Here is a 24001-nt window from a genome sequence, read left to right on the forward strand (position 1 = left end):
GCAGATGGAATGGATCATATAAGGTATTTGGTTTAAACAAAATATACAAATTTAATATTTAATATTGCATTTGGTCATATCTCGGATTATCTATCACTGAAAAGTTTATCAGAAATCTCAACTAGATTTTCACCACAAAATTTTAAGTAGGTTGTAGTTTTTCTGAATGTTTGAATTACTTCTTTGGGAATTTCTTTATAATTAATCTTGAGCATTTGTTCGCCAACTTCTATAAACAGTTGTTCTGGAATTTCTTGCATAATTTGTTTGGGAATTGCTTCAAAAAATTCCCTTAGCACTTTTTCTGAGAATATTCTAAGAAATCCCTTTACAGCAAATAACGGGCATTAAATTCCGGATTTTCCCTGAAACCGAAAAACTTTACCGATGGAACTTTCGAAAGAGCTACGCAATTACCAAGGAAAATCCCAAAAATATAAGTGTAGCTATTCCTTAAGAAATATGCAAGAAATACTGTAAATAAATTCTCTAGGAAGTTTTCCATGAAACCGACTATTTTGGGCACTTGCCGCTATAACTAAGTCAATTTCAAACGAATTGATTTGAATTTTTGTATGAAGTTAGGCACGTACACTATCTAACTCTATACAAAAACTCATATCAATAGGTTTGAAATTGACTTAGTTATAGCGGCAATTGCCCAAAACAGGTGCACCTGCTCAAATGGTACAAGACCCTATGTTGTTCGTCTTTGCTTAAGGTTCTACCCATCTGAACTATTTGTTCAGAGATTCTTACCAAGTATTGTGATTCATGTTGAGTTATGTTCAATAATGGCCCTCTGTTAATGTCAACTTATAGGGTCTGGGACTATTTGAGCAGGGGCACCTATTTTTGGCACTTGCTAACTGTGACTTGCAGCTATAACTAACTTTAACCAACTCACTTGATTTTTGGGACACGGTGTGATACGTACAGCATCTAACATGTGAAAAAATGAAGTCGATTGGTTAAAAATTGAGAGTTATAGCAGCAAGCGTCCAAAATAGGTACTCCTGCCCAAATGGTCCCAGACCCTATTAATTCTCGTCGCACTCTAGCGATTCTATCCGCCGTTTCTAGTAGTAGTATTAGATTCACCAAGAAAGCCAATAAATGTTATTTGAGATGAGAAAATATCCCTTGTAAAGACCTATTCTTATTATAAAATAAACCCTATAAGATTCCAACAGGAAATAACTATTAGCATGCAATCTTGCATGCAGTTCTCCTGCAAAGAATGTTTTACGCAAGATTTCCATTCAACCGACTATTGCACAGAGTGATTAATTTAAAAACTCTACGTGCGAAGTGATCACATTCCAATAAGAATGCCCTGTCTTGTTTCCATGGTGTTTTTATTATTGTTGTTGACAATTACTAGTCCAGTCCTATCTACATCCAGCCGGCTGATAAGAGATTTCCGTAAGTTTCATCACTGTGCTGTGCTATCATCTCGCCATTCACAAGCTTCCTGATCCGTTTTCCAAACAATTACACGACAGAATTCGCCTAAAAGTGTTTATTTTTGAATTACCTTCTTGTTTCACAACCTGCGGGTGGGTGCAGATTTCTTTTCAGTCTTTGGTTGGTTTGCCGTTTCCTGCTCAGTACATGATTCGACGCGTAATGGGTGAGGTGGACGTAAAATTGGGAATCCAGCAGACGCTGGCCAAAATCGACGAGGCTTTCGCCAAACGATCCGCGGTAAGTTCATCAGTTAGTTTTTCAAGTTGGATAGTGCGATCCAACGAGAATCCGAAATATAAATATTTAAACGTTGTTCTATAAATAGGGTAGGTAATCAAACTTTGAACCAAATTGCGGCTTTCTGAAGCAGTGCAAATTTTAAGTGATTTTTTCTCCCACATGGAAATAATTTACTACGGCAAAATCGTATGTAGGGTGGGGCGGGGCAAGATGGGTCACCTAAGGATGGATCACCATAACTTTGTAAATACAAATCGTATTGGTTTTTATTCGTCCGCTACTCTTTAATACACTAGTTAGCTATGCTAAAAGTCGATATAAAGTTCATTAAATACAAAATATGATGTTATACAAGCAGTTTTAAAAAGTGATTGATTTTGCGCCGTGAAAGAAGTGCGGGGCAAGATGGGTCACCTTTTAAATAATTCACATTTTCTCAACGAAAAACGTCAAAATATAAGATTTGTTCCGCATTCATATATGCTCCATATCCATACTGAGTAAATAAGAGCTACTAGTAAACATTTTATAAATTTATTTGGAATATAAAAAACTTTACGATATGAGTGATCCTAAGACGACTTGAAAATCGATGTTTTCGCTAAAAAAATATCATAATTTTATGTTATAATTTTGAGCGTTCATTCCGCTTGATTGAAGTCATTTATGAGATAGTCTTGTAACAAAAAATAAATAACTTTTGAATGCTCCAAAAATATGTTCAAAATTGAAGGTGACCCATCTTGCCCCGCGGCCGTTTATATGGAGAATATATGGAATGTACCGCATAAGAAAAATGGCTAAAAACAATTTTATTTTTTTATTTCCAATGAGAGTTAATAATTTTTCAATAAATGCCCTAAACTTTTGTATATTCACGCTGGTCATCTAACAAAATTATTAACATAATCAAAACATGAGTAATGCGCCTGAAAATGGCATTGACCCATCTTGCCCCGCGACCCATCTTGCCCCGCCCCACCCTACATGAAAACCACGGGTATAAGCTTTCTGTTAAATGGTAAAAAGTTTGTATTTGCACCGATTTCATTGAAATATTCGATTTTTCATCAACAATGATTTTAATCTTAATTTGAACCATCGTAATCATAATTTGAACCAATTTTAATCTTAACTACTGGCGGCAGCAGCTCGAACAACTCACAAAACAGCCAATTCCATGCTAAACAATTAAAAATCATATGAATCTGCTAATTCTCATACCTATTTTTCATTAGGCAGTGGAATCTCAACTCAGAATGTTCGAAATTCTTTAGGAATTTGGAAACTAAATTTGGAATTTTTCATCCCCCAAGAGTAAACAAAGCAACCACTAGCGCAATCTACAGGCCAACACTAGAAGCTCACCCCCGTTTACTAGTTCAAATTTAGATTACAAATGGTTCAACTTAAGATAACATTCTCCAAGTAAGAATCACTTAAATTTGATAATTTTATGACAAATAATGCGGAATATTATTCGGTTGGTCGATTCTACGATAAATAAGCTTTCATTTGACGTATTCACTTATTGCGTGTGATGCAATGCATGAGCTGTATGGGTGCACCGAAAATGGGCTTTCTCTGGGGGGAAATAGGTGAAATCACAGTGATTTTTCAACTGCTTATTTTCGATGGCAAAAACGCTTATTCAATGCTTTCAAAGCTTATGTTATCAGATTATATTACGGAAAACTGTTTTACATCTTTTTCGGGACAATATTTGCCCAAAAAGTACGTCATTTCAATGAATTTCAAAATATTTCAAATTAAGATTACATTTTGACTAGTTCAAATTTTGATTTCTTACCCTATAGGTATATACCTACTGCAATAAAATGCATTTTTGAGACAACAATGTTGCATATCTCTGCCTAATCTATAAATCAACAAGTAAGATCTAGTAACACAGCGCAATTTGTCACGTAGGGAATTCAAAGTTGCAATCAATGTTATAGTCACAGTAATTAAATACTTGTTTCACCGAAAAAACGTAGATTTCATAATCAAACTTCTATTAAAAAATCCTGTAGAAAATCAAAATGACTAAATAAGCTTTGTGAAGTTTGAATTTCAAATTTAACCATACAGATGCACAATACTTGTCTAAGCTCAAAACAAAAACACTTGATCGATGGATTAAATTTTAGGTTGCAAAATTAGATAATCGTCTTCCGGTTGGAATCGAACGACTTTCAATTCGTTAGACGAGCGCTTTTTATTCATTTGTACCTACGGCTCCCTGGCGTATTAGCATATGACTGATTTTAAATTCCACATGATTTGCTAATTTATCTCATTCGAAGAAGACTTAGATTGCAAAAAAAGTATTTCTGACATGCAGTTGAAAAAAATTAACTGCTCTTTATCAAATTATTTTGTAACTACACACAGAACACCTTGTTTTATGTTGATAAATGTAATACTTGATGTTGATTGTGATGTAAAACTAAATTATAAAACACCTACACGCTTAGAAAAAGTTACCGAGCAAGATTCATACAAAACTGATTAAGAGACGAACCAGCCAAGGGCTGAAAGTCTCTGAAATAAAGACAAATCAATCAATCAAAAATGGAACAGCCCAAAAATTGAGTAAATTGCATTTCCAGCGATAGGGCCGGTCCAAGTGCAAAAATCCCACCAGTTAAAGCCGTATAATATTCTTGGTATTATCAAGCTGTCCCATTATTTAGCTAAAAAATGAGTTAATTTTCTGACCGTGTATGTCAAAGTTCTAACCATTTCCCCTTTTCAGACAATCAAAGCGCCCAAACCGCAACTGGTGGCGGTAAGCAAAACCAAACCGGTCGAGCTGATCCTCGATGGGTACTCCATTGGGCAGCGTGACTTTGGTGAAAACTACGTCCAAGAATTGATCGAAAAGGCGAACGATCCGCGCATTTTGGACCAATGCAAAGACATCCGGTGGCACTTTATCGGGCACCTGCAGAGCAATAAGATCAATAAGGTACGGATCCCAATATATCCCAATCTATGAATTGGATTAATGGCTTTTTAATCTTTGGAACACTTCGCTTCTGTTCTAGATCGTCAACCTTCCCAATCTGTACATGATTCAGACAGTTCACAACGCAAAACTGGCGGAAGGTTTGAACAAAGCCTGGGAAAAAGTTAAGGCCGAGAAGCCGGAGAGCCAACAGCTGAATGTTCTCATTCAAATCAACACCAGCGGAGAAGATGGTAAGCTGAAATTTCGCCTTTTGAAAAACAAAACGATACTGAACATTTCTAAGTCTTTGACATTTCGTGGCGATTCGGACATAAACAAAATCCAGCATTTCATGAGTGGTTCGCGTGCCTGGGAAAGTGTGCTGATTCATGACTTGATGACGGCACGATGGCACCCCTTAAGGTGGTTCTTCTGGAATTCCGCAGGAATTCCATCCGCAAATCTCCAAGAAATCCTTTGCGGTTTTTCTACAAAATTGTTCCAGGACTCCTTTAGAATGAAACTCCCAGGTAGTTCTTGATGAGATTCTTCCGTTTTTTAGGATTCCTTCACATGTTCCATCTGAATTCCTTTCAGGAGTTTCTCCTGAGAATTCTAAAGAGGTTCCGTCTGGAATTCCTTCGAGAGCATTCGCCAGGATACAGCCAAGATTCTTCCAGAGAATTTTACTGGGATTTATACGGAATTCCTTCTGCGATTTCTTGAGTTCCCAACTTTCTTCAAAATTTCTTCTAGATTCCTCTAATATTTCCTTCTGTGATTCCTCAGGGAGCTACATCTGAGATTGTTTTTGGGATTCCTTCAGAAGTTCCCTCTAGCATCCTTTCTGAGATTCCTCCTGGAACTCCTTCCTGATTTTTTCCAGAGATTACTCTTGGGACTTCAAGGGATTTCATTCGGGATTTCTTAAAGAGCTTTGGAAGCCCTTCTAGAATTCCATCCTAGATTCTCCTACATGTTCTCCTAATATTTTTTTGATTGTCTGTAGATTTTTTTTCACTTCCATGGTATCCTTGGACAATATACCTGAGAATTCATGTAATTTAACCCGAGATTTCTTCCAGAATTCCTCCAGAAGTTCTCTAGGGGAACACTTCATGAATTTCTTCCAGGATTCTTACAGAAACCCTCTCAAAAATTCTTTCTGGGATTCCTTCCCAGAGCTCCCGGAGCTCTTTCTGGGATTTCTTTAGGAATTCTTTCTGAGATCCTCCCAGGAATCCTGCAAGAACTTCATTCATTATTTCTCCAAAAACTTCTCCAGGATTCTTCCAATAGAACTCCTTCGTGGATTTCTTCGGGAACTGCTTCCGGGATTCCTTTGAAAACTCTTGTCGGCATTCTTCCTGGAATTTCTTCGGGAATTATTTCAGAAGCTACTTCCGGAATTTCTTCGGAACTCTTTCCATGATTTACCTAGGAACTCTTTCCTTGTTTCTTCCAAGAATTCCGTTTGGAATTCTGGAATTATTCCTTTTGGAATTCCTTTACATATTTCGTGGGACATTCCTCCGTATATTGTTGAGGAATTAATCTGGCAATTCAATTGAGATTTCCATTTAATTTTATTCGTAACACTGCCGTGAATCGCAAGTCAATCCTATCTGCATTTTGGTTAAAAATGAGTTAATGGCCGTTTTCGAGCTTTCTTCGGATGATCTTTCAGCTGCGTGCAAAAAAATATATAGTTTGTTCAGTAAAATTGAAAAACAACACCAAGTCAGATTGTCCCATAATGAAATGTAATCGCAAGTCAGTCCCATTACGAACTTGTGCTCCCTCCAGTACAAAACTTAACACTATTTTAGCCAGTTTTATATTTTTCACTGTTACGTTTTCACGTTTGAAACAATATGTAAAAGTTTCATGATGATCGCAGAAGTTTTCAATTCATGGCGATTTTTTAGAGTTTCACATAGAAATCGAATTTGAAAACTTCAGAGGCCATTTTCTCAATGCTTACTTTTTACATATGGGACTGACTTGCGATTCACGGCAGAACAGGTTATAGAAACCGCAAAAATATAAAAAAAAATATTTTACAGATTGTTTTCTGTAAACTGCATTTGTTAAGTAAACATTTGCCAAATTTTGTTTTTATTTTTGTGTATTTTAACTAGTTGCTAATTCTACACTCTTCTGAACTTGACTATATTGTGGAGATATGACAGAAAAACTGAAATGAAAAGCCTCACCGAGTTTGGAGATAGAAAACCCTGAACATATTTCACAACTATTCTATACACTACAGGGTGCGTGCGATATTTTTGCACTAAATCATATCGTAATGATAAAACACGTTTTAAAAATAATTCGACAATAGATCTATACTAAATGATTTTTTCGCGAACAATTGTGATTATTTCAATGATTTAGGAAGAAAAAAAGTGGTCCTAATATCGATAACCTTTTTTGAACGATCCTGAGAACCGCTGCAAGTCCGTTTTAGTGTTGTTCTCTATATTGTGGTCAACAATTGTGTTATTTTAGGTAAAACTAGAATAGTTTTTTGTACGAGGAGCTCCAATGGTATCATCGTTATGTGTGCCGTTCAAAAAATATCCCATAAATTTGAAAAAGAGGTTTCTAGAAGACGAAAATGCGAACAACTTGGGTATAAATATATGGAGCAGCTGCATACTACCTGCATTTTCTCAGCTGTCAAGAACGCTACGAAACTGATTTTTTCAGTGTAGTTGGGGGATTCCATAGGCTTGTTACCTACAAAAACTTCATCGCTGGAATGGAAGATAGCGGAGAAATAACTGGAAGAAGTCGGAAATTCTAATTTGAGCAATGTTATTCTACTAGGGCTGCTCAAACATTTATGAGAAAATTTAAAACTAAAATATCCTAAGTCTGACCACCTCAATTTGCTGTTTTAGACTCCCATAAGCTACTACACAAATTTGAGCTGAATTGATAAGGTCTTAGGTATCACTCGACTAGTCTGAAGTTTATATGGTAAAACTGGTACAAATATGTGCAGGAATGGCATAGTTTTAGTTTTCTGCCACTAGATAGCACTGGAAGCGTTCAAAAACCTTTATTTTTAGTATTATAGGGAATTCTATGCGGAACATCTTTGTTGAAGTGATCCGATTCTTGCTAAAAAAAAGTTGTACCCTAGACTTAGTATATCGAAAAAACAACCAGTTTTTATTGATGCTATTCGATAATGTGTTAAAATCAACACGTCAAAATTATTTAAGTTATAATTTTTGAAGCATATCTGTATCATTACGTCTCGTGTATCATTATCGGGCTTTTACATATCACATTTTACTGATTTCGTCTTATTTACACAACAAATAGTAGAACCCGAGCTGTTATTGGGCGCGCTAGTGTAAAACATAGGATCTGAAAATATTTTCTCATACCACCACGTTTTTTTTTATTATTAATGGTTTTATATTTTTCACAGTTCACTAGAAATATGGTGCATTTGATGATATGGGATTTATATTTTTATTGCAACCCTTTGATGAAATAAATATTCCTGTTTGAAGGTTAGTGCAAAATTACCGCACGCACACTGTACTTTGACTTAGTGTAGACGAAGAGAACAAAAGAACTTATTATTAAGGAAGATTGTATAGGAAAAAATATTTTTAAGAATTTTTTCTGCTATGGCTTTTTGGTTTCTTGCAACTCTTTTGGGAATATCTTCGGCAATTTCCTAGAAAAAAAAAATCAGCGAGAATTTCTCTAGCAATGCATTAGGAATGTTCTTTGGTGTTTCCTTGGGAAAAACTTGTATGGGGATTGATACAGCAATTCCTATGGGGTTTTTCGGCAATAATTAAAAAAAAAATCCTATGGTAATACAATCGTTACCCAGCCAACACAAAGTTGAAAATGATGTTGAATAGGATGCTGGAGTGGAGGCCATATACGCACCTGCTTCCATTCAACCGCGTGTAAAGTGTACGCATATCGCCTCCACTTTAGCATCCTATTCAACATCATATGCGATCGTGTGTTGACTGGGTAATTCCTTAGATTACTTTTTTGCATTTCTTTTAGGGCTCACATAACTTGAGTGTGATGAAAACTTAAACTTTTTTATTGCATAATCGGAAGGTTTGCTAGCTACACAATACAAATTTCATAAAGGTTGGAGTACTGGAACGATAGTTGCTGCTCATTGTAACGTGTACCTCCATAATGAGATGGCAAAGCTCGAAACTTCAAACGCGATTATCTTGAAATTGTGTTTTTTTTAATGCCGTTACGGTGATCATGATATTTCAAAAAGTAGTTGACCGATTTGCAAATTATTATTTTTTTGTTCGTATTTGAAATCTCGAGATATTGAACTTTCACTCGGATTCATAAAGAAGTTCAGATATTTCTTCAGAAATAATTCTTAGAAACTGATACAAAAATCTCATGAGAAATTTTACAAAAGTTTAAGGGTTTAAGGGTTTCTTCCAGGTATTCTTCCAGAATTACCTCCATGAATTTTGGTAAGGGATTTCTCCAGGAATTTATCAAAATGTTTATTAACAAACTCTAAAAGGAATTCCACCAAGAGTTTCCTAATGGGTTTTTGCAGGATTTTTTTCAGCAACTCTTAGAATTTCTTTAGGAATTTCCCTGGGGTTCTCTCAGATATTCCCATAGGCAAGCCCAAGTTCAAGGCAGTGGTTTTGAGGGGTTACACCCCTTCCATTGGCACAGTTTCATATACATACTAGGCGCCCCATCGCTTTTTGAAAACCACTTCCTTACCGCCTTTTCTATGTACGTCCCTGCCTGCAGGGTTAATTTTTTAGAATACCTCCTGGGAATTGGATAGAAGATTTATCCACAAATTTCTTCAACGATTTTTTCAGATTTTTTTCCTTTGTCTTCTTCAGTAGTTAACCGATTTATTCATGAATGTTAACATGGGATTTCCCCCGTTTTTTATTTATTGGGATTTCCTCCAGGAATCCCTTAGAGAACTTCATCAGGAAATACTGAAGAAATTTCGAGGAAGCTTATTTTAGAATTTCTATTGCGGATCATTTGGAAATAACTCCTGGGATTCATTCGAAGATTCCTCCAGCAATTCTTGGAGATATTGCTCCACGGACTTTTACGGAAGTTCTTTATGAAATTACTTAAATATACTGAAGTGATTCTTCAAGGCTCAGAGAACAGACATCCAGGCTAGAACAAATTTCATTCAGGAAGTTGTGTAAGGATTTGAATCCTTAGATGACAACACTAACGCCGCCAAACACCATATTACCACAGTCAGTGGTGAATTGAAACATTTAAAGTGGTGAATTAAATTATTATGGTAAATTAATTAATTTCAGTGCCACGCTATTGTCACTTTTTTGATGAAATATTCCTCACACAAAATTCAGATTGATTGTCGGGGCCCGTAGCGTAGTGGCTACACGTTCACTTCATAAGTCATGTGTTCGATCCCAGCCCCGGCACTTGCAATTTATCGTCAGTTGCTCTTTCTCCCGAGACCGGCTTGCACATGACTCTTTCAGAGCAACTCATAATGGACCCCCAATCGGACTGGAAAAGGAACATCCTCGTGGTCATCATTCTACCATGGACACGGTAGAAAAGTGACAGCACCGCAAAGGCAACCAGTTCGATATAGTAGAATAAGAATAGAATACATTTAGGTACTGTACAAAAATGTAAGTGCAAATTGGAATCGCTCATGCAGTGTCCTGGTGGTAAAAGAGCTGTGAATTGGATTAAGTGATTGAAGAATAAAAAATAAAAAAAAATCAGATTGGACTTAGATGACTGTTTTCTGTGTTCAAGGGTCACTTGAAGGAATTTCTAATCGAATCTCTGGAATGACCTCAGGAGTTCTAAAGTAGAAATTTTTGAATATTTCCTTAAGAGATTCTTGAACAAAATTTTTCGAAACAATTTCTGAAATGGCTCTGGTGGAATTCATAGAAGGAATTTATATGAAGTTTTTGGAGCACTTGAAAGAAAAATTCCTGGAAGAGTTTCTGACAAGAGAACACTCTTGAGGAACTTCTGAATTGAACTGCGGAGAAATTTCTGGAGGAATCCTTGAGAAAATAAATGCAAGAATCCGTGCAGAAATTGCAAAAAAAAATCTGAAGGACATACTTCTGGAGGAAATCTTGAAAGAATATCTGAAAGGTATTAGTAAACCAAAATCCCTGGAGCATTTTCTGAAATAATCCTCAGAGGATTTTTTGGAAAAAAGTAGCTGTAGATATTTAAAACAAATCTGGACGAATTTCTTTAGGAATCACCAAAGAAAGTAGTATAAACCCTCTGTAGGAATGCCTGGCAAACTGGAGAATGCTCTGCAGTAATTCCAAAGAATACTTGAAGGTAATTTTGTACGGTCTCCGGAAGAATCCCTGGAAGAAAGGTCTTAATAAATCGCAAGAGCTCATAATGCAACTTCAGGTAGAATTATCTAAGGATTTTTTAAACTCTTCTGGAGGTGCTTCTAGAAGAATCTCTTCAGAGTTGTCTAAAGAAATTTTTAAAGATATGCGTTAGGGAATCCCCAGAGGAATTCCTGAAAAGAGTCTTGGAGAAATGTAAAAAGAAACTTCCGAAAGAATCTCTCCAAAATCTCAAATAAAAGTTTTAGAATGCATTTCTGTAAAAAAAAATCTGTATGTTTGAAGCAATCGATAGATAAATTTCGGGATTCCGGAACTTCCTGCAAGTATCTCGTAGGGAATTATTGCCGAAATAACTGGAGGAATCTTTAATAAACCTTCTGAAGAGACTGCTAGTAAAACCTTTTTTCAATCTGTTGAGAAATTTCTGCAGGAATTCGATGCAGGATCTATTGCCACATAAAATTCGGAAAGGGGTTTCCTACAGCAATTAAATGAACAACTTTTCAAAGGAAATGCCTGAGCATTACAAAAACCCAAAAAAAATTCTGAACAAATTTCTCAAGCATTGCCAAATAAATTCTCGAAAAAAAAAATCCGCAGAAGTTTCTGAAGGGATTTCCAAAGGAATTACCGAAAAAAAACGGGAATAAATTGCCGAAGGAATCCCAAAGGAGATATAACATACTCAGGTAATACTGAAAGCTACGTAGCATCGCATAGTTAACACATCTTGAAGTTAAGATTTTCTTTGATAAAATTTTCTTTCTTCTGAATTACTTTGCCGAAGACAATAACCTTCGGAATGGTTTAGATCGCAAGATATGTGTAAATAGTTTAGATCAAACTGGTAGCTGCCAAAAAAGGACGTGAAAAAAAATGTTGTTATTTGATTATTTTACTACCCTTAAAAAGAAATGTCTCTCTACGCTTCCATGATTTTCCATTACAATTGTTGCGGTCAGTTACGGGCACGTAACTTCGGACGCTCTTTGTAGCAAATTCGGACTAGATGGAGAATGTTTCTTCGTCCGGCTTTCTTTCGGATAAAATGGTCCTCAGTGCAGTCTTTACCGACCTCACAAGACGCTCCCATGCCCATGTATGGGGTAGCAGGCGGGTTGAAATGCCATTGCGTGTCGGCGTTCGTGAACGTTCCAGCTAGGTCTTTGTTGATGCTGGTTATCTCCTCTTTCAGCACTCTGCTTGCGCCGACGAACTTGGTCCCTTGGTCGCTATATATTTCCTGTGGTGCTCCACGCCTGGCTATAAACCTTCGAATGGCCATCTTGCACGCCTCCGTTGATATGCTTCCCACCACTTCTAGGTGCACGGCTCGTACTAAAAGGCACGTCACCAGCATCACCCATCTCTTCACCTCGTACCTCCGAACTCGTAGCGAGAATGGCCCGCAGTAATCCACGCCAATGTACGTGAATGCGCGGACGTGAGGAGTTACCCGAGCTTCTGGAAGCGGAGCCATCTTAGGAAATCGTGGGCTAGCTTTATAGATAGTGCACCAAGCATACTGTTTTGCAACCTGTTGAACGATGATACGAAGATTTGAGATGTAGAATTTTTGGCGTATTTCGTTGAGCACGGATTGGCCATTTCCGTGTGAGAATCGCTGATGGTACGTTGAAACGAGCAATCTGGTAAAGAGATGCTTTTTTAGCAGAATAACAGGAAATTTAGCAGCATACGTCCATCCAATCGTAAAACCTCTGCCTCGTCGATGAAGCAAGAAAGTTTGCGTAGTAGACTGTTTTTTCCAAACTTTCCACGCTCATGGATCTCTAGCTGCTGATTGACACAAAGTGTATGTTGTTCGTCAGAGTAAACTCCCATCTGAACCCAACGCCATAGCGTAAACTCCGCTTCCTGAATCTCTTGACGAGACAATATCGCAGATGCAGGCACTTCTGAAACAAATCTTCTTCTAGCAACGGCTTTGAAACGACGCACGGAGGCTACAGTTCTAATCAAACGTTGAAGACTGGAAAACCCCTTGAATTCGACGAGTGGTTCCTCTGCCGCTCGGTGGTGCGCGTGCACTAGTCGTTGTTCTTCCGCCGTATCTGCTTCCGGAAGTTCCTGTTTAGGCCACTCCGATTCTTCTTTGCAGAGGAACTCTGGTCCACAGAACCATCGGCTGTTCTCGCGAATGACTGGTCCGTTTCCCCATTTTGTCACTACGTCAGCGACGTGGAGGAGCGATGGAACCCATCTCCATTCTCCCAATTTGGTCTCGTCTAAGATCTCGGTTATTCGAAACGCAACAAACTGCCGGTAATTTCGTTGATCTGATTGGATCCATGACAGGGCGGTCCTTGAATCGCTCCAAATAACCCGTCGGCAGACAGGCAGCGTGTGGTTCTGCTGGATAGACTTCATCAACCGTGTACCGATGACCGCCGCCTGGAGCTCCAAACGCAGTATGGATAGCGGTTTAAGCGCAGCTACCTTTGTCTTGGACGAAACAAGCATGCATCGGAATCCCCTTTTTTGATCCTCAATCCGGAAGTAAGCGACGCAAGAGTAGGCCGTCTCGCTGGCATCCACAAACACATGAAGCTGTAGACCGCGAAGATTTCTGACACTGTAATATGGAAAATAGCATCGTGGTAGTTCGAGTTGACTGCCCATAATCGCATAGTTGACATAACCACCATTGACAATGCCAGCACTCACAAGCTAATATCTATCAAATGTGCATAGTTTTGACCAGTTTTATTTAATAGAGCACAAGATCTAATCACCAGCTAGGTATCAACGTGAAAAAAAAACATAAACTTTTCATTAATCATTGTTAAAATTTCAAAAGTGTACTGAAAACTAGAGTGGCGCTTACGTCAACTATGCGATTATGGGCAGTTGAGGTAGCTGTTGAAGAACTTGAATCCATCGACGCCAACTTTCGTGGAGTTTCTCGAGACTTGGATCATCCCAATCCCAACCAATTTTGGTCCGCCAAATGTCTTGCACCAAGCACTTTCCGTGGATTACGAACACCGCGGCTAATCCTAGAGGGTCGAAAATACTCTTGACGACCCGCAGAACTTGCCTTTTTGTTGGCACGCTCGTCCCACTGATCAACGATTGGATGTCGCTCCAAAAATTCACAGCGAAAGTGAAAGTGTCCTCCTTCGGTGTCCAACTCATTCCCAGCACCCTTTCACTCTCCGATCCTTTGCCGATTGTGAAACTCTTTGCTGTTCGCTCCACTCTTCAGCGTTCATGTTCTTGATGTATTGGGCCGACGAAGGTGAGGAGGTTGACCCGAAGGTTGACACGTCCATGACGTATTCCTTGCATGTTTCACCAGGTTCATCTCGCCATGAAAATCTTTGAGCTTGACGATCTTGTGGACGAATTTGGATCTGGTAAAACATTTCCCTGATGTCACCTGCTATGACGATTTGTCGTTGCTGGAAACGATACAGCACTGTTAGTTGAGAGCGACGCCGTCATGTCTGGACCCTTCATCAGCATAGAGTTTAACGAAATCCCTTCAATTTTAGCTCCGGCATCCCAAACGATCCGTACCTTGCCTGGTTTGTTCGGGTTTGTCACAACCCCTAAGGGCAAATACCATACCCGTCGACGATCGCTGTTATTCGACTCCTTCTCGGTTAACTCGTGTGCATATCCTTTGCGTTGGTAATCTTTGATTTGCTGCTTAACGTGGTTGTACAACCCGGGGTTCTTACTAAGTCGCCGTTCCAAACACTTAAGACGATGCTTGCCATAGCCCGGCTGTCCGGGAACTTGACGTAGTCATTCCTCCATAAGAGACCAGTCTGGAATCTTTCAGATGACGTGCGGATGGTCGTTTCCTCCATAATCGCACGAGCCCTTCGTTCGTCCTCTGCTTCGATCCTCGTTGCAACTGCGACGCCGACACTTTCGATCGAGGAGAACTCTTTAACCTTTTCATTAAGTTCTTCGTCAGCTGACCGGGCGCAAATGTGCAGAAGCAGATGAGATGGCTCGCCAAATCCTTCAACGTTCCCGTATATCGTCCATCCAAGCCTAGTTTTGGTGGCAACTGGCTCAAACTTCTTCCCTTTCCTTTTCTTGAGCGTTACCTGTAAATTGGCGTTGTCTACGCCAATTACAATACGCGGCACCGTGCTGTCGTAGCTTGCCACCGGAAGACCCCGCAGATACTCGTACTTATCCGCTAGCTCTAGATATCGCAACGATTGCGGTGGTAGATCGAGTTTCTCAACTGTTCGTACATCCTCCAAGATGTGCTTCCTGTTGGCGTCGACACCTGATACATCATTCTCCACCTAATCCGAGTTTGCTATAAAGAGCGTCCGAAGTTCCGTGCCTGTAACTGACCGCAACAAATTTACAATTATTTTGCACTGATCGATTCCAGATCGAGCAAGTGATGATGTCCAGTGAAAAAATAATTGTGAGATTTGCTCCCATGCCAGGGCTATAGCTAGAAAAGTAAATGTGTACATTTGACAATGATCCAGTCGTACACAAAAATGTGTTAATTGTACATATACCGGTGCTGTTTCGCTTTAGGTATACCAGTATGATTAAAAGGATAATTTACAAATGACTGTATTAATGGCAACGGGTCTGAAAGACATTTAAACTAGGAGAACAAAAGAAGGTCTCAGAAGGATCTATAGGATAAGAACCATGGCGTCTTAGGGTGGTCTCAGAAAGTATTTTAAATGGATTTCAGAAGGATTTAATGAAACCTCTCAAATTCCCTCGAAACCCAAATTTCAAATTTTAGAAACCTGACCTTAGAAAAATTGCCACTTTTTGATGGTTTGAAACGTAACTTGCGATAAATATATCAATCTTCATAATTTATCTAGACAACACTATTGACGATTGCAGCTGTCCATCAAAAGCCATTTAGGAGCTGTTCATAAACCAAGTAGACCAAATTTTGTTCATCTCAGTTCCCTTCCCTCCCCCTCGTAGACTTTCGTTCATACAAAAAATATGGAATTTGTATGAAGCGTAGAGTTTGGTCAGACACCCACCTGCCACCCCCCCCCCCCCTCCCCCCCAAAAGGTCTACGTGACTTATGAATAGTCCCTTATTCGACTGCCTGATGCAAACCCTCTGCCAAATGACTTTTCTCTATAACAGTATTCATTCAACCCAACTTATAAAATTTATTGAAATTCTCTCCCCTTCCGCAGAGAAAAATGGAACTCAACCGGCCGAAGCCACGAACCTCTACCGTTTCGTGACGGAGCAATGCCCCAACCTGAAGTGCCACGGTGTGATGACGATCGGTCGCTTCGGGCACGACTACTTCACTGGGCCTAATCCGGACTTCATCGAACTGATGAAGTGCCACCAGGACATTTGCAGTGCCTTTGAACGGGATTCCGCCGACCTACAGGTCTCGATGGGAATGTCGGATGACTTCGTTCAGGCGGTACGTAAACCAAAAACTCGATTGACGACCTTGGTAAGCTGTGATTTTGATTTTTTCATTCGATCGGTGTCGGTGAACTATACTTGATCATAGTTTTACGCAAATCCAATTACCGAGACTCGGCAAAGAAGGCTTTGAACTTTTTGAATTTTCGAAATTTGCTTACTGAGGTCCGAACCTGGAATCCAAGTCTGCAGGGGATTCAAATCCGGCAATGACCATACCTTTCACATTTGTTTGCGTTTTTTTTTTGTTTCTTCTCCCTCGCAGATTGAATATGGTAGCACAATTGTACGCGTAGGCAGTTCTATTTTTGGAGCCCGAGCGAAGAAAAACGAAGCATAGGAATTTTTCGAGCCTCAACCGTACCTACCGTTACTCACCACAACTACAACCCACGCGCTGCTGATCGGAACCGAGAAGGAGAGGAGTTGGAGTAGTCGGGGAGCAGAGGCAAAACGCGCAATTGTTTAGTCACACAGATGTTGAACCGACTTGCCGATTTTCATCGAAATGAGAACCGGTGATAGTGTCGAGGTGTACGATGGAATTCTGTTTGTTATTTTTGTAGATCGAAAGTAGAATTGAAGTGAGGGTGGCACACCATACGTTGTGCTGTAGTTTTCGTTTGCGTTCGGTTGATGAATGGGACATTGAGTTAGCATTAAAAATAAAATTCACGTTTTGCGTCAGTTGTTAAATTGTATTGTTTTTATTACGCGTCGTTTTCTTCTTACCAATAATGAGAACTTAGTGAATCTTTAACATGAATGTAACTGTGTACAATGGTCCTGGGTCCAGATTAACGGGGAGAGTCGCATCTAGCGTATTGAATTTATTCAAACTGTTTCGATTTAAGGTACACCGGGGCAAGATGAAACGCGAAGTTTTGAAATAGATTTCAATAAAATTTGGAAATTTATCCTTCACTAAAAGATTGTTTGAATCAAAAACTATGTGTTATGGCATTCGAATTGTTTATCATCATTAGAAAACATCATGTTAACCCGCTGTTTCATCTTGCCCCACCCGTTTCAACTTGCCCCGGTGTACCTTAATAGCTTCCTCGTCGAGTCAAGTACAAGACCCTGAAACAGGCAGAGTTCAGGTCGAAATAGGCATCTATCATAGAAGCCAAACACTTAAGTAGTTGGAATTAAAAGAAACATTATTTAACTCGATTTCCTTTTGTTTCCGTATAGCCTTTCAAAAGGATACTCACTATCCATTGACACTCCAAGTGATTTGAATGATAATGAAATTTTGAATTTTGTTTTTTTTTTTCGGCCTGTGAAGGTCACAAGGTATGGAATTTTGATCTGGCCAAGATTGGCCGTAAAGTTGCTGGCTTTAAATAGCACTACGGACCACCTGTTCCGGGTGTAAAAGTTTGCCAAATAGAGAACCTATATTCTAGGTGCTGCAGAAATTCATGTATTGATGGGGTTTCAAAGATGCTCAATCGTTTACGAAAGCCGTAACGTGATCTTTTTCGTGGTGACTTATGACGAGTGGCGTAACAAACTTAACCCAAATTCTAACTGCTCTCTCTGACAGGGAAATCCGATCACACTAGATCACCATATTGTATTGATATTTGCTGAAATAATTTGATAACTGGCAAAATAGAATATGATCATCATTAAGTAAAAGAAAATCGTACTGTTCCTTTGAATTCCACTAAGAATTTGCATCCTTTGACAGATACGTATTTCGACCTCAATTGTAAGGTCGTCTTCAGTGTCTTGTACTTGACAAGACACTGAAGATGACCTTACAGTCGAGGTCGAAATACGTATCTGCCAGGGCCTAAATAACTTGATCGATGTCTGTTAATCGATTCTGTCTTCCTCTAATAATTTTATCTAATTTAATAAGAGATTAACCAGCCTAGGGCTGAACATCTCTATAATAAAGTAATAATAATAATCTAATCTAACTAAATCATTGTTTTTCCTGTAGCCGGAGCAAAATGTATCTTTGGAAAACTTTATACATTATCTGTAATCACACGTAGAGAGCATCCTCGAATAGCAATCAATCAAGTCAGTAAGGCCGAAATGAAATATCATTGTTGATTTATTTTCTAAACTAAATAGTATTTACGGAAGTGGGTATTTTAGCGATAAACTGGATAGTAAGTTAGGAAAACACTCACAGCGACTATATCAAGCCATCCGATACCATATTGGAGGTGGGGCTCGACGGGAGTCAAGTGGGACACAACTGAATAAGCGAAGGTGGAAGACAGACAGTGAACTTCATCACTGTTGAACATGTGAATTCTTTAGTTGCTTTTGAAACAAAGTAGATTCTTAGTTTCCTTCTATTTAGGCTGAGGGGATAGCATGGTTCTTTTAGAGAAATGTGAACTTTTTACATCTTGAGGTTCAAATGGAATGATAGCAATGTAGAGCCTCCAAGAATTTCTCCGTGAAGTTTTCCAGGGATTCTTCTAGGAATCCATCCAGCGACTCTTTCAGGAGTTTCTCCAAAGTTCCTTCAGGGCTTCATCCAGGAATTCCTCCAGAAATTCCTTCAGGGATTCCTCCAGGAATTCATCTAGAAATAGATTATTCCAAGAATTCCTCCAAGTATTTCACCAAAAATTCCTCCAGGAATGCCTCTAGAGATTCCTCAAGGAATTCTGCAGGCATTCCTTCAGGGATTTTCCAGGAATTCCTCTCTAAATTCCTTCAAGGTTATTCCAGGAATTCCTCCAAGTATTGCTCCAAAAATTCCTCCAGGAATGCCTCTAGAGATTCCTCAAGGAATTTCGCCAGGAATGCCTGCAGAGATTTCTCAAGGAATTCCTCCAGGGATTCCTCCAGGAACTCCTCGAGGGATTACTCTAGGAATTCCTCCAATGATACCTCCCAGAATTTCCTCGCGGAATTCCTCTAGAAATTAATCTACGTATTCCTCCAGCCACCCAGAATTTTACTCCAGCAGCACCACCGCAGCGCCTCCTGTGTGTTGTTTTGACGTATATTTCCCTATAGAAGAATTCGAATGACCCCCAATTGTAGAGGCGCTAGGCGAGATGAGGAGAAAATCGTTTGTTTACACCAAAAATTCAATTTTTCGCCTTCAAAATTAACTAATATTTTGCCTTTGTATGTGCTATTTTTCATTGGTTATGGCTTCCATTATCATCATTCTTGATGCCCACGCCGACAGACGCCGGATTGGCCAATGATCATTTTGTATGGACAAATAAAAAATGTTGTATGGACTAATGACCACGCGGGGGGGGGGGGGGGGTGAAACGTGGTTTATGGACAGCCCCTAAGGTGCCGTGAATTTATAAAGTCTGCTGTAACAACTTGGAGACCATCAAATCTAACGTTCAATCAATTAGAAATGCAATAAACTAGTTGCTTGTTTTGCCGGAAATGTAAATCTCAATGCTTGTTTTTGTTATGCTTTTTATATAATGCTCACTTCCAAGATTGTATCATACGATGTAATTTGAATGTGTGTGTATTGCTAAAGCAAGCTAAAGTTTTCAGTGTTTGGTTTTTAAGAAAGTAATCTGAACGACTTAGTCGAAGATGAAATGAATAAAGATTCATTCATTGTATTTTGGAATCAACAAACGATAGTACATTGGCATAACTAACAATTGAGGGGGTTAGAAGCAAAGGGGTGTAAGTGACAAAACCCCACTTTCGAGTAAATGAGGTTTAAAGTTTTTGACCAATTTTTCATCCCATACAAAATGTATGGAGTTTCAAAATCAACCCATTTTTTTCTGATTTTTTGTAATTTTTCTTATAATTGTAGAAACAATCTTAAAAAAAATCCTCAGCTCAAAACCAAGAACATGATCACTTACACCCCTTTGATTCTGGGCCCCTCAATTAATTGTTTTAATACTAATTTTACACACACACATTTTTTTTCTGTTTTGTTAATGTTGAGCCAATATATTATTTTGAAAAGTAGGATTACCGTAACCTGACCGTAACTATGGAAATATTATTCAATAAAACAAAATTTCTGGATGACTCATTTACAGCGCCAAACTGCGAGGGCTGCTGTGCGGCATGATTGAATAAGATTGCTCGGCGGTGGTCAAAAATAATACTTCTCGTCTCGGCCTCGCAGAAATATTTGAAAAACAACACAACCGTCGAATATACTTTTACGTACACACGGTCGGAAAATGGCACCGAATTGTCGAGTTTCGTTCTTGTGTTCGAACGAACGTGTGCCCACGTACAGATGCTGGGTGTGTGCAGCTTGAACAGATGGGCTTAGGGCGGAATTTCGGAAAATTTATCTCATTTGCCGGACCAGACGGAATTAATTCGCGTGCTTTTGCTGCACCACGATTGCTGCCAAATCGTTTCACGGTCGTTCGACGGTTTGTGGGGCGGCTTTTATCCAGCATCAAAATTTCACACCTCGTTACGGTTCGTGCTCGGAAAAATTCGGATTCTTTTGCTAGCAGCAACTGACGTAGATGCATTCCCCTTGTGATCCTGATTACTCCGATGGAGAAGAGCGCTAATTTTCGTACGCTTGAAACCTATTTTTACGGTTTTGTGATAATTTCCCAAAACTCAAAAGGCCGATCTCAATTCCACCACTAGGCGGCTCTAATTTTATCTTCGAGTTCAACCGAGACGATGGTGGTGATGATTACGCGAACTGCCGTCTCAGCGGGGAGTTCGCATTTCGCCAAAAGACAGTTAAGATCATCCGGCCTCGACTAAGCCGAGTCGAAAAAAAAAAAATACTTGTTTACTTCTGAATGAAAGATTGAACCTGATGACTTTGTAGTGAGTCTGCGCCATACATCGCTTAGAAGGGAAATGAAATAGTTCAATGGATATAAGGGTCATCCTTAGCCTTGTAGTGATATGTGGAGTAACAGAGCAAGACCATGCTGACAGCGAAAGGGTTTCACAGCGGTATCAGCCCAAATCCAGCCGATGATCTTTTCTGGTGGGATATTTTCTCAACCGTTTCGAGAAAACATTGAATTGTTGGCATAAAAACGTACACTTCATAACTCATCAAGCACTATGATGAGATCTGTCCCAGTTGGGTTGTATTTCTAGGAAGAAACAAAAAATTAAGTAGATGAAAAAGATGAGTCGTGTTTAATCATATCTCGTTGTTTTAAATGTATATATGGGACAGTTCTGGAAAGCCATCGTCTGCATTGAATTATGTTAAGAGTAGAATAGAGACTCTAATACTACCTGCATGGTTCTGTTGACTTTGAGACAGAGATGGTTGAATTTGAAATTGGAGGTTGCTATTTTCGGATGTAGGTCGTGTGTTAGAGAGAATAGGTGGTATGAAAATAACGGAAACAAAATAGGTCGGTTCGGATGTGAGAGTTGACTGTGGTTTTTGAATGCGCAATTATTTTTGCTTTTTTTATGATGCGTCTGAAATTGATGGACATGAAAGCTCTCACAAAGCATTGTGTGAATTATATTGGAATTGTACCAAATTTTGAAGTTTTATTTCAATACACTTTCAAAAATTAAATATGAGAAAATCTTCAACAGTTACTTTTTTATTTTCTTTTCGTATATTCATGTCATCCATAATACCGAACACGCAAAACTTTTTCACCAAATCTTCAAAATTGCTGTTTTCTTAGCACACGCTGGTATCGGTGTGTGCCGAACTCATCTAAGTTTGTACGACTCAGAGTTGATGTACCAATCGAAATTGACTTGCTTTTCTGGACATACCATACGTGAGGTATACGAATGCAAATATTATCGTTTTTCATTGAAATATCTCGATTATTAACTACTAAAGGAAGTTATACCAAGAAGACTAAGCTAAGCCGAAGAAGCTGGACGTTAGCCTAGAAGAGGTATCAGGCATGGTATCAGGTTTATTCTTCTGCTTTTAGGCGTAACGTCCCAACTGGGACAAAGCAGTTCTATGAACACTTTCATACATAGTTATTACCTGAATACTTCCTCTGCCAATGACCATTTTGCATGTTATATCGTGTGACAGACACGAAGATACTCCATGCCCAAGCAAGTCAAGGAAATTTCCTTTACGAAAAATTCCTGGACCGACCGGGAATCAATCTTGTCACCCTCAGCACGGACATGCAGAATACCGACGAATTTATAGTTCTAGCTTTAGGAGCCCACTGGCCCTGGTATCAGAAGACTGACTCTTAGAGCCACGTAATGCTCCATTTGTGGCATATATGCCATCACCATAATAAGAACTTATTTCATCATCTACTTGAGAAAGAAGGAAGGATTAAGGTACACTGTGGTGCATACTTGATCGGACAAACGCCGATTTTCATACAAAATGGCCAAGTTTGAGATGCTGTAACAATAGTTTTCTTTGGTGGATTGAGTTCAATTTTTGACACGAAACTACGAATATGCTGAATTTTGTGTATACAAAGTATAAAATGTTTTCGTTCACAGGTCTGGGCGTGGCAAGGCGTTGAAAATATTGCAAAAGCGATCGGACAGCGGCACGCGTGTAAATCAAAGGGGTACCGCTGCCCGATCACTTTTGCAATATTTTCAACGCCTTGCCACGCCCAGACCTGTGAACGAAAACATTTTATACTTTGTATTCACAAAATTCAGCATATTCGTAGTTCCGTGTCAAAAATTGAGCTCATTCCACCAGACCAAACCATAGTTACAGCATCTCAAACTTGGCCATTTTGTATGAAATCGGCGTTTGTCCGATCAATTATGCACCACAGTGTAGGAAAGGGTCAAACAGGGAAACAGCAAAAAATACCCAGGAAGAGGGCACTAATGCTCAATCACAATGAGTTCAAACATCATCCTTAACGGCACTGTCAAATGCCTAAAAAGTAAACAGGCTAGAGCTCCTTACCACAGTGGATGTTACGGGAGATCATAACGAACAGCACCATGCTGACTCTTACAGCAGATTCATTTTGTATTTAGTCAGCTATAAGCCTACAACATTGTATTTATTAGAATAGGGTATGTGTGCCATCAGTAATCTCACGCTCCCATATTCATCCTAGTCGAAAACGAGCGATTGCGACACCGATTGAATCCGTTCTTTTTGTTTTCATGCGTGCTCACTCCTAACAAAAAATACAAAAATATGAAACAAAACAAACAACGCTGCAATCCTTTGTTTTTCGTAGGATGAAAATGGGAGTTACATGCTTAATAAGGGAACCAATACCCTACTCGTTAGAATGCACAACATGATATACTCACAAATTCGGTTGTTTGATTATAAAGAGAACTGCGTTCGTTCTACCAGAAAGGCATCTCCACACTGGCTTTTGCTAAAACAGTTTCACTACACTTGAGTATGACATTGTTTACAGATGTTCTCAAACTGAGCTTACTAGTCATAATTTATTTTAATAGGCTTTTTTCGGTGATATTCTGCGTTGACCCCCGCTTACCGGCACATCGTTCAAACTAAAAATGGTTTAAACGTCATTCTGCTTGTGGAACGGGGTGAAACGGAACGCAGAATCAAAACAAAACAGCAAAAAGGGTTACCATTAGTGTGTTTTTCGATGCCCACAGCAGATG

General features: G+C 39.1%; 1 protein-coding gene across 1 annotated transcript; it reads left to right on the forward strand.

Annotated features, from left to right (window-relative positions):
- Positions 1-1331: 1331 nt before the first annotated feature.
- On the forward strand, positions 1332-17161 carry LOC109425348 (pyridoxal phosphate homeostasis protein). Its single transcript, XM_019700599.3, has 6 exons — positions 1332-1425; positions 1570-1707; positions 4469-4681; positions 4761-4914; positions 16219-16460; positions 16731-17161. The coding sequence occupies exons 2-6, from the start codon at positions 1615-1617 to the stop codon at positions 16803-16805; spliced, it is 777 nt and encodes a 258-aa protein (XP_019556144.3). The 5' UTR covers positions 1332-1425; positions 1570-1614; the 3' UTR covers positions 16806-17161.
- Positions 17162-24001: the final 6840 nt, after the last annotated feature.

This window comes from Aedes albopictus, chromosome 1 (assembly GCF_035046485.1).
Source record: "Aedes albopictus strain Foshan chromosome 1, AalbF5, whole genome shotgun sequence".
Lineage (NCBI taxonomy): Eukaryota > Metazoa > Arthropoda > Insecta > Diptera > Culicidae > Aedes > Aedes albopictus.